The sequence below is a fragment of the Phocoena sinus genome, chromosome 12 (assembly GCF_008692025.1).
Source record: "Phocoena sinus isolate mPhoSin1 chromosome 12, mPhoSin1.pri, whole genome shotgun sequence".
Classification (NCBI taxonomy): domain Eukaryota; kingdom Metazoa; phylum Chordata; class Mammalia; order Artiodactyla; family Phocoenidae; genus Phocoena; species Phocoena sinus.
The window spans coordinates 2640420-2655707 of NC_045774.1; the positions used below are offsets into that span (position 1 = coordinate 2640420).

The window sequence follows — 15288 nt, forward strand, 5'->3', positions numbered from 1 at the left end:
CTGGGGGCTGGGTCACTTTCTTTGGTTAAAAAAAAAGGGAAAACGCCATTCCAAGATGCGTGAGAAGAGTGCCCTGTGTGCACTGTACGATCTTTCCGTCGGGGAGTTGCAGCATCCAGGCGGGCGTTGCACCAGGTGGGTCTGCGGTTCAGGCCCAGGGGCCACCGCTCTGTGCTTCGTCCTTCTCCTGAGTCTCAGAGCCGCTGCCCCCGGCCTCTGGCTTCCTCCAGCATTTTCCTGTCTCGTTCCCTTGCTCCTGTGCCTTCACGCAGGGTTTTGTTTTTCTTCAGTGGGCCGTCCCTGTTCTCTCGTCGGGGAAGTGTCGCCATCCTAAATGCCTTAGCTTATATTTAGCCCTTTGGAAACGGCCTGGAAACTTTGAGCAGAAATAGTTTCCCGAGGAACCGATTGGAGCAGTGCAGCTGGTCCTGTAACTCCATCTCACATTTGCTCACGCCAGCGGGAGCAGACGCATTGGCAGAGACGCGTGAAGGGCAATTTAAAGAGCAGAGAAGAGTGTGCAGTGCATGAGCCACTGCGTCTCAGAAGCTTCCTCGGGCGGGTGGGAGAGGAAGCCGCGCTGCCCGGAGCCTGCATCCCATCTGGGCCCCGGGAGGTCGGGATCCGCTTGCGGCTCGGCCCCTGGGTTCCCTTGGAGAAGCCACCGGACCTGCCTAGAAGGAGGAGGTTCCTTCTGGCTCTGAGTCTGAGGCTCACGCCTGGTCCTTCTGCCTTGTGTTATAGTGTGTGCACAGCCGTCTCCTCGGGGGTCTTTGTAGTGAACGGCCTGTGTCGTTGATTCTGGACGCTTTACTGGGGGTGGGGTGCGCCTCCCCAAGGGACTTTTCAAGGGTCCCCTGTCTTCACAAATAGACAGATGAGCTACTTGGTGACTTCTCTCTACTTTCAAAGCATTTCTGAACTTTGTTCCTAGCAGTACGGTGGGCTAGGTGTGGTGAGCCCTCTGTCTAAAAACAGTTGAAAGTATGGATAAAATATCTCTTTTAAACAGTTAAATGCATCGTTGAGCTGGGAAGTGGTAGGAGTACTCAGAGGCCAGGCCCCAGGTCAGAGCAGCTGACAGGGCAGAGGGCCAGCAACAAATGCCAGGTTTGCCCCGTAGCCCTCTCCCCCGCCCGCATGTAGCAGAGGCCCCGGGAGGCTCCCGGCCCCCGAGGTCTCCCCGACCTCACGCGCACACTCAGGACCTCACCTGGGATGAGCCTCACGTCTGGAGTTCTGGGGGCAGGTCCAGACCTGAGAGCTGTCGGTGTTCAGATGGTAACACAAAGCCCCGAGGCAGGACTAGGTCCCGAGGGGGTGATGACGGGGAAGAAGAGCCGGGGTCCAGGGGATGTTGGGAGACAGGGAGATAAGGAGACGGGAGAGAGGGGGTGTCGGGAGACCCGAGGGGTGTGATGTCCCGGAATCTAAGTGAGGGAAGCGTTTCGAGGAAGATGGGGTGATGGATGGTGCCCAGTGCGTGGACTCTGAGGTCTGACCCCTGGGTTGAGCCCCAGTGGAGGGTTTTGATGACTTGATGAGGTGAAGAGAGTGGGTGGCAGTGGGTGTGAGAGAGGAGAGGAGGGAGGTGGGGCAGCGAGTGTGGAAATCCCTTCAAAGAGCTGGTGGGCGGCGGTGGGACCACGCAGTCTGTGTTTCCTGAGAAGCATGCGGACAGGACAGCCTGTTTGTGTGCTGCAGGGAACCACCCTGCAGGGCGGGGAGTGGGGCTTGAGGTGAAGCCCCGTCCTTCGCAGAGATTCCAGGCTCCGTAGTCCCGCCCTGGGCCTGGAATCTGCATTTTTAACGAGTTCCCTGGTGGTTCTGATGCAGGGGCACCACGGCCACAGCCTCCAGAACAAGATGTCATTCCCTGGCGAGGACGTCCTGTTTTGGGCTCTAGAAGAGGGAGCCGTGGTGCCCTGATGGGAGATGCCTCGAGATGTCGGCCTCTGCTGACCTGAGCTCCCGGCGGGACCCCGGAAAGCCAGGCTGCAGTTCTCGGGCCACCGCTGCGTTAACAGCGCCCGGAGTGGGACGGGGTTAGCCTGGCAGGACTTGCTCAGAGCGAGTCAGAGTTTCGGTGATTTCCTTGTTCTTTTCTGCACTTTCACGAGTCACCCGTTTAATAACTTATTCTTTGCTCTTTCTGAGAAATGATATTCTTCATGCAAATCAGTGATTTCTAGAATGACCTTGTCCCCCTTTTTTGGAGACAAAGCTGACGCTTGCCCGATTCTTATTTTCTACGTCTTTGTCATTAATATTTCACAACTTGTTTTTTAACCTCTTTATGGGAGTATAATTGCTTTACAATGGTGTGTTAGTTTCTGCTGTTTAGCAAAATGAATCGGCTATACATATACATATATCCCCATATCCCCTCCTTCTTGTGTCTCCCTCCCTCCCTCCCTATTCCACCCCTCTAGGTGGTCACAAACCACCGAGCTGATCTCCCTATGCTATGCGGCTGCTTCCCACTAGCTCTCTATTTTACATTTGGTGGATATATATGTCCATGCCACTCTCTCACTTTGTCACAGCTTACCCTTCCCCCTCCCCGTGTCCTCAAGTCCATTCTCTACGTCTGCGTCTTTATTCCTGTCCTGCCCCTAGGTTCATAAGAACCTTTTTTTTTTTTAGATTCCATATATATGTGTTAGCGTATGGTATTTGTTTTTCTCTTTCTGACTTACTTCACTCTGTGTGACAGACTCTAGGTCCATCCACCTCACTACAAATAACTCAGTTTCGTTTCTTTTTATGACTGAGTAATATTCCATTGTATATATGTGCCACATCTTCTTTATCCATTCATCTGTTGATGGACACTTAGGTTGCTTCCATATCCTGGCTATTGTAAATAGAGCTGTAATGAACATTGAATATTTCACAACTTTTAATCTGTGTTTACTTTTCGTAAATATTCTCCCTTTAATGACATGAAAAGCGGATGATTCAGAACAGAGGAAGTTACCTTCCAGGGTGACTTCCGTGCGGGCAGAGCACGGAGGGCACCGCGACGGGTCCCCTCCGGCCGTTTCCATCACTGCCCCTGTGTCTCTAATACCTGCACAGGAATTTCCTCCATCTGTCAGAATTTCAACAGGGAGTCTAAAATTCACTGTCATAAATTATTTTGTCCTATGTTGATGTCATTTCTCTAGTTTTTCTCTCTCGCATTAGAACATTTTTGAAATCCTTGCTTACAGAGCAAGGGCCTGACCATGACACCAGGTTCTCCCCACAGATCTCTCAAGTTATTTAAAAAAATACTCTTTCATAGGAGTTATGCTACAAACCAAATTTTCAGTGCTATATGTAGAGGGAACAGACTTTATTTTCTTAAGGGAATGGCATTAAAATCCACATAGAATTCTAGAAAAAATGACCTGCCTCATAAAAGGGAAAAGGCATTTATTTCAAAATGAAGCACAGACACTATTTTATATCTGGTTGCCCTTTAAGGCAGTAGTCACAAAATGATTCAGAAAATATCACTGTCCAGTCTGGAAACAGTTAGAAGCAGACAGGCCCGGGCACGTTCCCCGTGCTCCCATCTGGGTGTTTCCTGTGCACACAGCAATCAGCATTGGATTCCAGACCTTTTCTCTTTTTTTTCTTTCTTTCTTTCTTTTTTTTTTTAATCCTTGGGAAAGAGGAAAACAAAATATCTCAAGCAAGTTCAAGCCAAAATGTCACTATGAATGCAGAACTCTAAAATCTAAAATGTGAAACTCTTGGTTCCTTTTTCTATGGGTAGTTGAGAGTCTTTGCTGTTCTAGACCGTACTGGTCTTAAATGGGACATTAACTGCATTGTAGCATTATCAGGGAGCAGCCTGAGGTTTTAACGCCCTTCCCGAGGAGGAGGTTAGGTACGTGCCTTGAGTGCGTTTGCTGTAAGTACTTGGACAGCAAGAATCTACACGAAATGCAATGTTAAGAGAGATCTGCTTCTAAGCCTTTGAGTCGAAATGTTCAGGCAGTGATGACTCAGGAAGGTGAATGCTGACGTGTTGGTGGGATGCGCTGGGCTGGGGAGACCTGATGGCCTGGGTGCTGGGCTGCTTGTTCACAGGAGGGGTGACGCGGGGCCCTGGGCGGGAATCCTGGGGTCCGGGGCACGGACCCCTCCGGGGATGCTGCACTGCAGGAGCTGGGTCACCTGCCTGCCGAGGGGGTCACAGCAGGTTGAGTGACCTCATGCACCTCCCCACAGAAAAACACCTACTTTACAGTTTTTCCATGTCAAATAGCTGGTGGTGGATAGGTGGCATACCCCCTTACAGTTGAAGTAGTATGTCTCTGGGGACAGGTAGTTCTCTGATGAGAATTTGTAGTGATTTCTGCCAGTGTTTTAATTTAAAGATCAAGGGCTTTTTTTTCCTACTGGGAAGGCTTCTGGACTGGCAGAAAATCCTATCTGACTGCTTCTTCTGAAATATAAGCTCTGGGATGGCAATGAATCATTCTTTGCATTAGCTCTGGCAAAAATATAAGGGCGAGTAGAATTATAAGAAGGAGGAGAAAAAAAATCTGCATTCACAGACGACTTCTGCCTGTGGATCCCTATTGGTGACCTTTTTTTTTTTTTGCGGTAGGCGGGCCTCTCACTGTTGTGGCCTCTCCCGTTGCGGAGCACAGGCTCCGGACGCGCAGGCTCAGCGGCCATGGCTCACGGGCCCAGCCGCTCTGCGGCACGTGGGATCTTCCCGGACCGGGGCACGAACCCGCGTCCCCTGCGTCGGCAGGCAGACACTCAACCACTGCGCCACCAGGGAAGCCCCTGATAACCTTTTTGACCACAGCAGTGTAGACGTTAAGACAGGTTCTCAGAGGTTCGTTTTGTTCCATGGTTCCCACATTCCTCCCTGTCCAAAATTTTGCCCAAACTGTTAAGAAGCAGAATGGATTTCACTGAGATATTGGTAAGACAACATGACACAACTCCATGGGGAAAGGAAACAGTTACAGGCTCACAAACGGAATCCTTGGTATAAATAAGCAAGTTGATTTTGTAAAGCTCTGTGGTGTTACTGCTTTAAACTCCTATCCTGAAAATCCATAACGTACCTGACTTGTTGTAACTTCAGAGGACGAATCCAGAGGAACCCCTTGATTTGTATTTTTGTCATTTTTCTCTTGCAGGAAGAGGGCATCGTGAAGGAGATTGACATCAGTCATCATGTGAAAGCAGGCTTTGAAAAGGCCGACCCTTCCCAGTTTGAACTGTTAAAAGTTTTGGGACAAGGGTCCTATGGAAAGGTAAGTTAGGTCCATGGTTCCCTCCAAGCGGGTCTCATTCCACTGGCGCTGGTCCCGCCCGTCAGGGCGAAGCACTTGAATGTCTGGTGAAGGAGACGGCAGAGGTGCCTCCCGAGCCCAAGGGAGAGGTGGCCCCAAGCTGAGGGAATGAGAAGTACAGGCAGCGCCCACGTGGTGGGTCCCGTGGTGGCTGGAGCTGGGGCCTCGGTTTGCCTGAAGCCCGTGACCATGGAGCTGAGCTTAGGGACACCACACACCTTCCCTCTCCTGTAGCTTCCGTGGGCCTTTAGTGTATCACCGTGCTGGCTAGGGTCCTTGAACTTGAACCATGCATCTTTAGAAGTGCATACCCCACAAGTATTTCTCAAAAAGAAGGAAAAAGTAGGAGAACAAGGAAGAAAGGAACAGAGAAGGTGGTGCCCTTCGGGACCGGTTCATGTGACCGTCACCAAGGAGTCAAAGAGGCTGGGACTGCAGGCTGGCTCCCCTCACCCTCCGTGTAAACTGTGCAGATACTTTGCCTGTCCAAGCCTCAGTTTCCCCGTCTATGAAAGGGACATCATGTGAACTACTTTCTGTAATTATTCTATGGATTAAATAAGACATGACTCCTAGACGTCTAGCAATCGTCTACGATGAACCTGTGTACTAGAATTTTTCGTTTCCTTTCTTTTTCACCTTCAAATTAAAATGAGAACTGATTTCTCTCAGGAAATGAGAAATAGTTGTCTCTTTATATAGGGCCACGTCCACATACAGCACCATGTCAATACATCTTTCACGAGGACAAGTGAATTATTCCAGGGCAGTGCTAATATCTCTACGTCCTTGGTGTAACTGTTAGAAATTATACAGACTTAAGATTTCTAGAACATGAGGGCCTGAGGTAAACCATGAAGCCAACCTTTCCTAGAGTTTAAGCAGAACAGAGTCCTGGCTTTTTAAAGTAACTATTTTTGTATATGTGGTATGTGGACATTCACCAAATTTCCCCAGTCTTCATAGGACTTTGTGCCAAGATGAAATCCAGCGCATGTCGATTTCATGTAGGATTAATAGTTTGTTAGTGATGTTCTAGATAATCTCTTACAGACCACGAAAATTTGATTGTGAAACCTCTCTTTTGCCATTCTTAAAAGGTAGAATGTTTTTTTTATTTTATTTTTTCTTTTCTACACAATGTGGTATGGAACATGTGTTTATACTAATGTATCTACAGACATGTTCGTTTGAACCATATGAAATTACCAGTGTTCAAAGTGTTGTGGCCTCCAAAAATGGCTATTTCATACGGTTTATAAGGCATTTATGAAAGTAGGGAAATGAAGATTTCAGGCTCTCAGGGTAAAAAGCTGTTACTAAAACATAGTGACATAGTAACACCTATTTATGTGGTAATGGACTGTCTTCCCATTAATTAGAAATGTTGGAAAAAGATGAAGCGGCATAAGTCTTTCTCTAAGAACCATGACGTGGAAATAGGGACGAGCAAGGTGCCCCTTGCTCCCTTTCAGAGACGCTGCCCACAAGTTGTTTCTTGAGGACACGCGGGACCAGTGCAGCTGAATCACCTCTGTCCCCAGTGATGGAGATGGGGACCCACCTCGCAGGCGGGGCCCAGGGTTGATGGGTGGGCACTGGCTGATACCCCGGCCTATTGCAGGACCCTGATTTCACCGAGCGCCCTCCCGCCAGGGTGTCTGGAAGCAGCAGAGATGGAAAATGCCTTCTGAGCTCAAGGAAAATGGATCCGAGCCTGTCCGTTCAAAACTCGGCTGAACAAAAGCTACATTGACGACGCCCTGCTCAGAGATCTGGGCATTAAAAATGAAAGGAGAAAAGACTTTTTCCAATTCCCTGCAAAGTCTGAATTTCAATTTTGATTAAAAAAAAAAAAATTCTTTGGGAAACCAGTGAAATCCTGGTGCTGGGCGGAATCCCCTTGGAACGATAAGCTTCGTAACACTCCACACTTTTCCTTCCCAGCCATCATTGTATGAGGCATAAAAAAGTAAAGTTTAAAAGATTAATATCTTCTGATATTAATAAATAAACAGATAAATTAAGAGATTAAAAGTAAAATAAGTAAGTGAAGAGAAATAAAAGGAAGAGGCAGTGGCAACGCCTACAGATGTTTAACCTCCATTAACTACTGACTCACGAGCTCAACCACTGCCTGTGTGTTGGGCCTGGTCACCGGATCAGGACCGTCGTGGACACTGGAGGTGAGATTCAGGGTTCCCGGTGGACGAGGCTGCTGTGCCGACCCAACAGGGCTCTGGAAAGCTCCACCCAGACATCCCCTGTGAACGGTGGGCACTAGAGAACCACGATGACAAATCTTATGTGTCCACACAGCAGTATTTGTTATGAATGTTTTATAAAAGCCAAACTAACGACAAGAGGGGGAAATCCATGTGTCCTACTGCCCATATTATTTTATTCTTCATCTCTAAATGGAAATCACATGTCCTTATGCAGGAGTATCTTCCTTTTGCTCTCGGTAAGAGAGAAGAAGGGCACGACTACGTGTTTGCATCCTGGAGGAAGCTCCTGTTACACAGACGTCTCTTGCAGAGACTCCAGAGCGTAGGGAGCTGGCGTGAACCTGGGCTCCGGGCTCACGTTCGCCCCCCACCGGGTCCCTGTGTTCTTTGTCTCACCCCTTCAGTGACTGCAGCTGTTGGAGACGCGGAAATGGATAAAATGCCACCAAGACCTCCTCGCTCGTGCCTGCTGCTGGCCGCACGCTGCTGCTGGGAATCGCCCAAGTGACTGTCCTCCGTCCGCACCCTTCACTCCCCTTCGTCAGCCCCCGCTCTCCCCTTGTGCAGCCGGAAGATCGTTGCTGGAAAGGAGCAGCGCTCAACCCCAAGGGGGGGCCGGCTTAGGCTTAGGGTCTGTCACAGGGATGTTTGAGGCTGGCGGCCAGACGGGACCACACAAGGGGCAGCGTGCACTGCCATCCCCACGCTCCACCCTGCAGAGCCCAGGGAGCCAAGTAGCCCGTTTGCCGGAGGAATTTGCTGGGAATAATGGGGACAGTTTCCGGCCATTAGTAATTTGGTCAGACCATGATTATTTCAGTGATGGCCGGAGAGCAGGGGGTCGGTAGTGCTTGGGACCAGAGGAAGACAGCCTATCCTTAACGGCCAAGCAGACGGTGGGAAGGCAGTGAAACACTCTGAGGAATGGGGCAGAGGGTGTCCGAGTGTTAAAATGTGTGGCTCTGCCCAGATGTTCCCCGAGACCTTCAAGGAAGGTGGAAACAAAGCCTTTGCCCCCTCCCTGGCTCGTCACCCGCCCCTCGGTCTCCCCAGGCAGATAAGGACCGGATTGTGATACCGCATTCTGAGGTGGGATCAAACCCCAATGAGAAACGTCCTTGCTCCCCTGTGACTATCTGTAAATGTCTTCCTCTGGGGGGAAGTTTGGTACCCTGGCGTCCTCTGGAAGCGCACAGCCGCCATCCACTTGGGTCGTGCGCTGGGAGGACACTGCAGACCAGTTGCCAGGCTCGTGTGTTGAGGGGACGCTGCAGACCAGTTGCCAGGTTCCAGTTCTGAGACAGAGTTGAAAATCTCGCTCAGAGAATGAGGTAGTGATTTGGCTGATCGCGGTAATACATGGAGACTAGGGCAGCTGCGGGTGACACGGCATCTGTCGCCACGTGTGCTCACGGAAGGGCTTTGCAGAGTCTCGGCTGAGCTTCTGAAGAAGCAGCTCTAAAAATAAAACGCGGGAGCACATGAAAGGTCCCCTGGGTTAAGTGTTAGAGATTCGGCAGCTGTCTTTGCTGAAATTGTCCAGTCGTTTGGGAACTTATCTCACTACATTAGAATGTGTTCCTGAATCACGTTAGGATGAAGAGGCGAGAGGTACGGGATGCCTCGGACGGGAGGGCTCTCCCCGGGCAGACAGAGACAAGCTCTTCACTCGTATTAAATCCACTTTTAAGTCAATTGTTACCGTATTTTTGTTGTTTCTCTCGAAATGCGTTTGTCTCCTGTTGGGTGCTCTGCTTGCTGTAGGGCGTTTCTTGCAGGACCTGGCGTGTGGCAGGAGCCTGACAAATATTGGTAGTGTGGAGTTTCTTTTCCTGTTCTTTTGAAAATCAAAGTAGAACTCCTTTTTAAAACAGATGAATATAGATAGCCATTATTATCCATCATCTCATTTTTATTAATAAGACCTGAGTTGCAGTAAAAGAAAACAGGTTCATGAGAAGCGATCCATGCAAGATTTGCATCCTTGAAACTAAACCATCATGGTCAGATGCCATGTGAGCACGGCCTTCCGTGTGGACTTGAGTGGACAGTCTTCCCTACTTCTGAATCCACGCATGTACCTCATATACATATTCATGTGTGAGTTCCTACGGACCCCCCTTATATTGTGGGGAAGAGGCGGAGAAAGGAATGAAAAGGGGGAAAGAGAAGACCGACTCTGGGTATTCCCTGAATGCACATCCTGCATATACCTGTCCTCATTTTTCTCCGTTGTCCCCTCGTTTTGAAAGAGGGGGTTTACTCTTGTCACTAGCGTTCCCATGACGAATGCCTCGTCTTGGGGTAATGAGTCGTCTTCACTGCAGTACGGTGGGTAGATCACTCCGTCCTGCAGCCCCTGTGGTTTGAACGCGATCCGTGGCGACTGCACGCGGTGGAGCTCCAAGCACACACGCGGGCAGCACCTGTGCTTTCTGGACACACATGTCATCTGCACCCGCGTCTCTGTCACGATAGCAGATTTTTGCATCTATTGGTAAATACTGTTAGGAAAAGCAAATACTGTTGTTTCATCTGCGTGGAAGGTGTTCTGTTCGTAACGGATACCCCAGGTTGGTTGGTTGGTTTTTTACTAATTTTGTTCAACAACTATGAATGTGTCTTTTTAGCTCAGCCTCTCAAACAATTGTCTTTTCCTCCACGATACACGTCACAATGTATCCCAGCAGATGTGTCCACATGAGATTATGTAAGAGCCATTTAGAAACCAGCTCCAACTCTAAACTTAAGCTACTCAAAGCTGAAATTTGGGTGAAGAAAAATCAAAATAAGAGAGCCTAGCTCATCTTGAGAGTCAGAGTGTCCTGTGTGGTTGGCAGTGACTCTCAGGGTGGCCTTCGCCTTGGGGATTTACAGGGCGTATTTACAATAAACCAAATGACCTCCCTGAAAACTTCTGAATGGTGTTTGTTTTTCTAAACAACTGGTCTTTTTTTCAAAGGAGGGTGCTATTCCTTCTGATATAAAATGTTTCGTAGAAAGTGAGTGGTGCCGAAAACAAATGTGATTCTTCATACGAACACGTAACACGGCTCCTCACAGGGTTGTAATAAATTAGATGAACTTTTCCTGACATCCCAGATGTTGGAGAAGATTTTACATTTAGGTTTTTCCTACAGTGTATTTATTTTATTGGAGTTTCCTAAACTCCCTGTGTATCCCCGTGTCAAATCAAATAAGGAAAATGAATTTACAGTCATATCAACTGCAGGTGTTCTGTGTTCTCTTTCTCACCAGGTGTTCCTGGTGAGGAAGGTCAAGGGATCGGATGCTGGACAGCTCTACGCAATGAAGGTTCTGAAGAAGGCCACCTTGAAAGGTGAGAGGTCACAGAGGGGGAGACACGTAACTGTGGTTTATCCTCTGCTTGTTACTGGGGGAAAGAGACATTCCGTTTAGTGTTGCATGATTTCTGTATGTCGACGTGTTACTCTCTGATGGATAATACACAATACAGGCGTGCTCCTGAGTGTTTAACAGAGCCCTGCACAATTTCCACCATCTTCAGAGGGAAGGCCATATTGTGTAAATACCATCCTCCACATATGCTCTGCTGTAACGTACCATTTGGGGAAAAGAGCACTGAGGAGGAAAGCAAGAGAGGTTGTTTTGGCTGCATTGGGCAACAAATCAGCTTAAATTCATCCTTCAGACTGGATTGCTCAGTTTTAAACAAAATGTGATTCACGGCTGTATTATTTCCCTTTCTTCCCCCGGACTGGGTTTTAGAAATTCAGTCCAACACCTGATTCCCTGCTTCTATACTCCTCCCCTCCAGAGAAGTGTACACACATAACTCAGGTCAAGGTAAGCTATTATCTAAAATCTCTATTCTAAGCTCAGGGTCATTTAGCCAGCAGTACGTACAGCTGAGCACCAACTACGTCAGCTCTGACCACCTCCTGTTCACCCACTGGTGAGGGAGGGACCCGTGTCCTAAATAGTGCTAGAGGCTGGGCACACAACACCTGGCCTGGGCAGGTGAGACGACAGTTTATCAGTCACCTATACTCATCACTGGGGGGGGAGGGCACTGCACAGCATGCTGGGCCACGAGGGGCTGCACAGAAGCAGAGTGAGCTGCAGGGACTGTGAGATGCAGGCTTTGTAGTAACAAGAGGGTGGGGTGGCCCCTGGTTCCAGGGAAGAGGTGATGGGCTTGTTTGAATAGTTCTGTGGGCTGGCAGGGAACTGAACATGTTAGGTTAAAGACCAGATGGGGTACAGCTGGTCTGGCTTATAGGGAACCAGCAGGGTAGGGAGTCTTTCCTGCTAGGTGGGGGGCATATCTGTCAAGGGCAGGGGAACTCGTGGTTAAGCCTTTGGGGCCCATGAAACTCAGAGATGTCAAGGCAGCTCTTGAATTTGTAGGTCTTATATCACAATGTCCTCAGCACCTACATGCAGGGGACAGCACAAAAATATGTCATTCTCTGCCTTCAGGTCACTTACTGTCTAGCTGGTAAATAAGATATATTTTGAACCACACAGAACCAATAATATAGAACAATAAATGCATAGACCAAATATATATAGACCTAAACATTTTAGATACAAAGGAAGAAAGAGTTCTTCCACATGAGGCCATTCAAAAAGGATTTAGAGGGCTTCCCTGGTGGTGCAGTGGTTGAGAGTCCGCCTGCCGATGCAGGGGACACGGGTTCGTGCCCCGGTCTGGGAAGATCGCACATGCCGCGGAGCGGCTGGGCCCGTGAGCCACGGCTGCTGAGCCTGCGTGTCCAGAGCCTGTGCTCCGCAACGGGAGAGGCCACAACAGTGAGAGGCCCGCATACTGAAAAAAAAAAAAAAAAAAAAAAAGGATTTAGAAGGTGAGCGAGACAATTCTTAAAGGATGGGTAAATATTTCTATAGAAAACAGCAATCAAGTTGACACTGTCAGCACAACCCATGAAAGAAAATACAAAAACTGCCCACTTTGGCCAGACTGGAGCCTACATCAGAATCACCTATGTGTGTTTGGGGAAAGTTGTTAAAAATAGATCCCAAGGCCCCACTTCTGGCCTACTGGATCGTAATCTCTTGGGGCAGAGCCTAGAATTTGAGTTTTCTAACAAACTGTCCCAGTAATTCTTCCGTACACAAAAGTTTTGGGTTCTATGATATAGTTTTGGTTTTATAGTTTATTGTTGACACTGGAGTTTTAAATTCAGCAACATAATTTAAACCGTGCTATTTATAGTGAACGTTTTTTAATTGTAGCTATAATAATATTTCTAAAATTGTTTGTCGATTGATCGTGGCCAAATAGTCCAAGATCCTCATAATAATATAATTTTAAAGAATTGTTCGTTAAAAGATGTATAGGAAACAAAGCAGGTTTTGACTTTCTATCCCCAACTTTGAATAAAATAATCTCTTCACTAAACAGTAGTTCCATAGCAATAGAAAATCAAATTAAACATGTTAGTTCAAGATCATCGGACTGTCTAAAAAAGTGAACAGCTTCTCTGGCACTGCCTCAAAAGTTAAATAGTTACCACATGACGCAACTATTCTAGCCTAGGTGTAACCAAGAGAAGCGAAAACATACATCTACACAAAAACTTGTACATGAATGTTCATAGCAGCACTAGCTAATTCACAGTAGCCAAAAAGTGGAAAACCCCCAAATATCCAAGAACTCATGGATAAAGTATGGTACATCCATACAGCGGAATATTATTTGGCAATAAAAAGAAATGAAATATTGATGCATGCCACAGCCTGGAGGAGCCTTGAAAACATTATGCTGGGTAAAAAGAAGCCAGTCCCAAAGTCTCCCATATTGTAGGGCTCCATTTATGTGAAAATCCAGAAGAGGAGAATCCACAGAGACGGAAAGTAGATGAGTGGCTGCCGGGGCCTGGGGCGTTAGGGAGATGGGGTGGCTTAATGACTATGGGGTTTCTTTTGAGGGTGATGAAAATGTTTTCTAATTGACTGTGGTGATGGTTGCACAACTCTGAATATTCCAAAAACCATCAATTTGTGCACGTTGGGTGGATTGAGTGGTACGTGAATTATATCTCAGTAAAGCTGTTATTTTTCAAATGAACAGCTGGTACGTAACATGGCCATTTGCTAAAACCCACTCTTTCATCCTCAAAGCATGGAGGTTTACTCTCTCAGACACAGAGCGGGCAGCTCCCTGTGGTTGAAGACGAGGCAGGTCGAAGCAGAAGCCATGTCAGCTCATCCTCTGACCAGATTGTTCCTGGTGAGATCCCCCGCCCATCTCACCTTCCATCAGCACATCTGATAACCTCACCAGCACGTGCTCAGTGCCCTTAAATTGTCCCCTTTCTCCTCAAGTTGTAACTGTTCCTTCTTTCCCATCAAATACCATCTCACCCTCTCCTGCCCCCAAAGGAGGAAGAGGGAGAAGTGGGAGAGAAATTGGAACCGTGGGGGAACTTGTGTGTTCACCCTGCTCTGGAGGCGTGAGAGAGAGCCAGGAGCTGGGCCGGCGCTGCCCTTGTTCAGCCCGTCCATCGGCCTCAGCCTTGACCTCTTAGCGCGTGTGCAAACACTCATCTCGGTGATCTCAGCTTCCACGGGAACGCAAGTCTCCACAGTTGTTTATGATCCGATCCAGTGTCCTTGAGAAAGTGCTCCTGATACAAGGTTACATGGATTAGGCGGGATATAAAACTGGGTTACAGAACGACAGTGATGTTGTTAAATGCACGCATGCCTCCACGTGTACAGGTGTGTACGAATATTGAATATATGTCATGCATGTAGGAAATATGCCAAAACGAAAACACTCATAGGATTATTGGGAGCTTTTATTTTCTTCTCTGCGTTCTATATTTCAACTTTTCAACAAACATAGAACATGTTTGACTTTGTATAATATAGTTTTTTGTGTAGTATTCCAGAACAATACGCTTGACTATGTAAAATCATTTTTACGTTGTGAGAGTGAGCCATATAAGCGTAAAACTTAGACGCGTGAAGTCAGAAAAGTTTCCCACTTCCGAGTGCTCCTTTAAAAGCCAGCTTTTGAACCAAACGTTATTTTGTATCATCTACTATTTTAGCTTTTCAAAATGGTCCATCACTAAAGAACAGATTTTTTTCCCCAGAAGTGCAATCAGAACTTATTTCCCTAAGAGAAGATATAGAAGATTTACAAAACAGTCCTTTGTGTGAGGTGGTGCTTGGACCCACGATAGGAGGACCAAGGACGTCCAGCACGGAGGCCAGGTCTCTGAGCCACCGAGGGGCCTTCTGAGCTTTCTAGACCTTCTTTTCTCCTCCCTTGTGAAAGAAGCCAGTTGTTTAGATTTGTTTTGGCTCCAACACCTCTGCATTCTGTTAGCCTGAGAGATTCGAATATTCGTAAGCCATTCTCCATCCTCAGAGCATCACCAGTTTGCAGGCTCATTAGTGAATCAGAAGAACGGGTTAGAAAAGAAATGTGGGTGAGAGCGGTGCCCTTCAGGAGTGCAGACCAGGAACTTCAATAGTGAAATTACTTTGAAAAGGGGAAAACGGAGAGGGCGGCAGAGGACCCACGGCAATGACTGCAAGCCTCCGGATGGTTTCTCAGAAACGCGATGGCTGTCCCGTGTACAGAAGGGAGCGTCGTCGTCATTTGGATTCCAAATAACTTGGCAAATGGATAATAGTCTATGACAGCTCTGTTTCTCCTTTAAATGGGTTTGGAGGGGTCAGGTGCCTGCCCCCGCCTTTCTTTAAAGAGGTGGCACGCCATTTCTAAGGAG

At 47.8% G+C, this 15288-nt stretch overlaps 1 protein-coding gene across 8 annotated transcripts in view; it reads left to right on the top strand.

Moving 5' to 3' along the window:
- Window positions 1-15288, top strand: part of RPS6KA2 (ribosomal protein S6 kinase A2) — a 356893-nt gene that overhangs the window by 263225 nt on the left and 78380 nt on the right. For 7 of the 8 annotated variants that reach the window (XM_032650885.1, XM_032650889.1, XM_032650891.1 and 4 more), the window contains 2 exons: window positions 5154-5270; window positions 10796-10877. In XM_032650885.1, coding sequence (XP_032506776.1) covers window positions 5154-5270; window positions 10796-10877 — 199 coding nt within the window. Of the gene's footprint in view, window positions 1-4731; window positions 4844-5153; window positions 5271-10795; window positions 10878-15288 lie in introns of those variants that run through there. The other variant, XM_032650893.1, reaches the window with a different exon arrangement.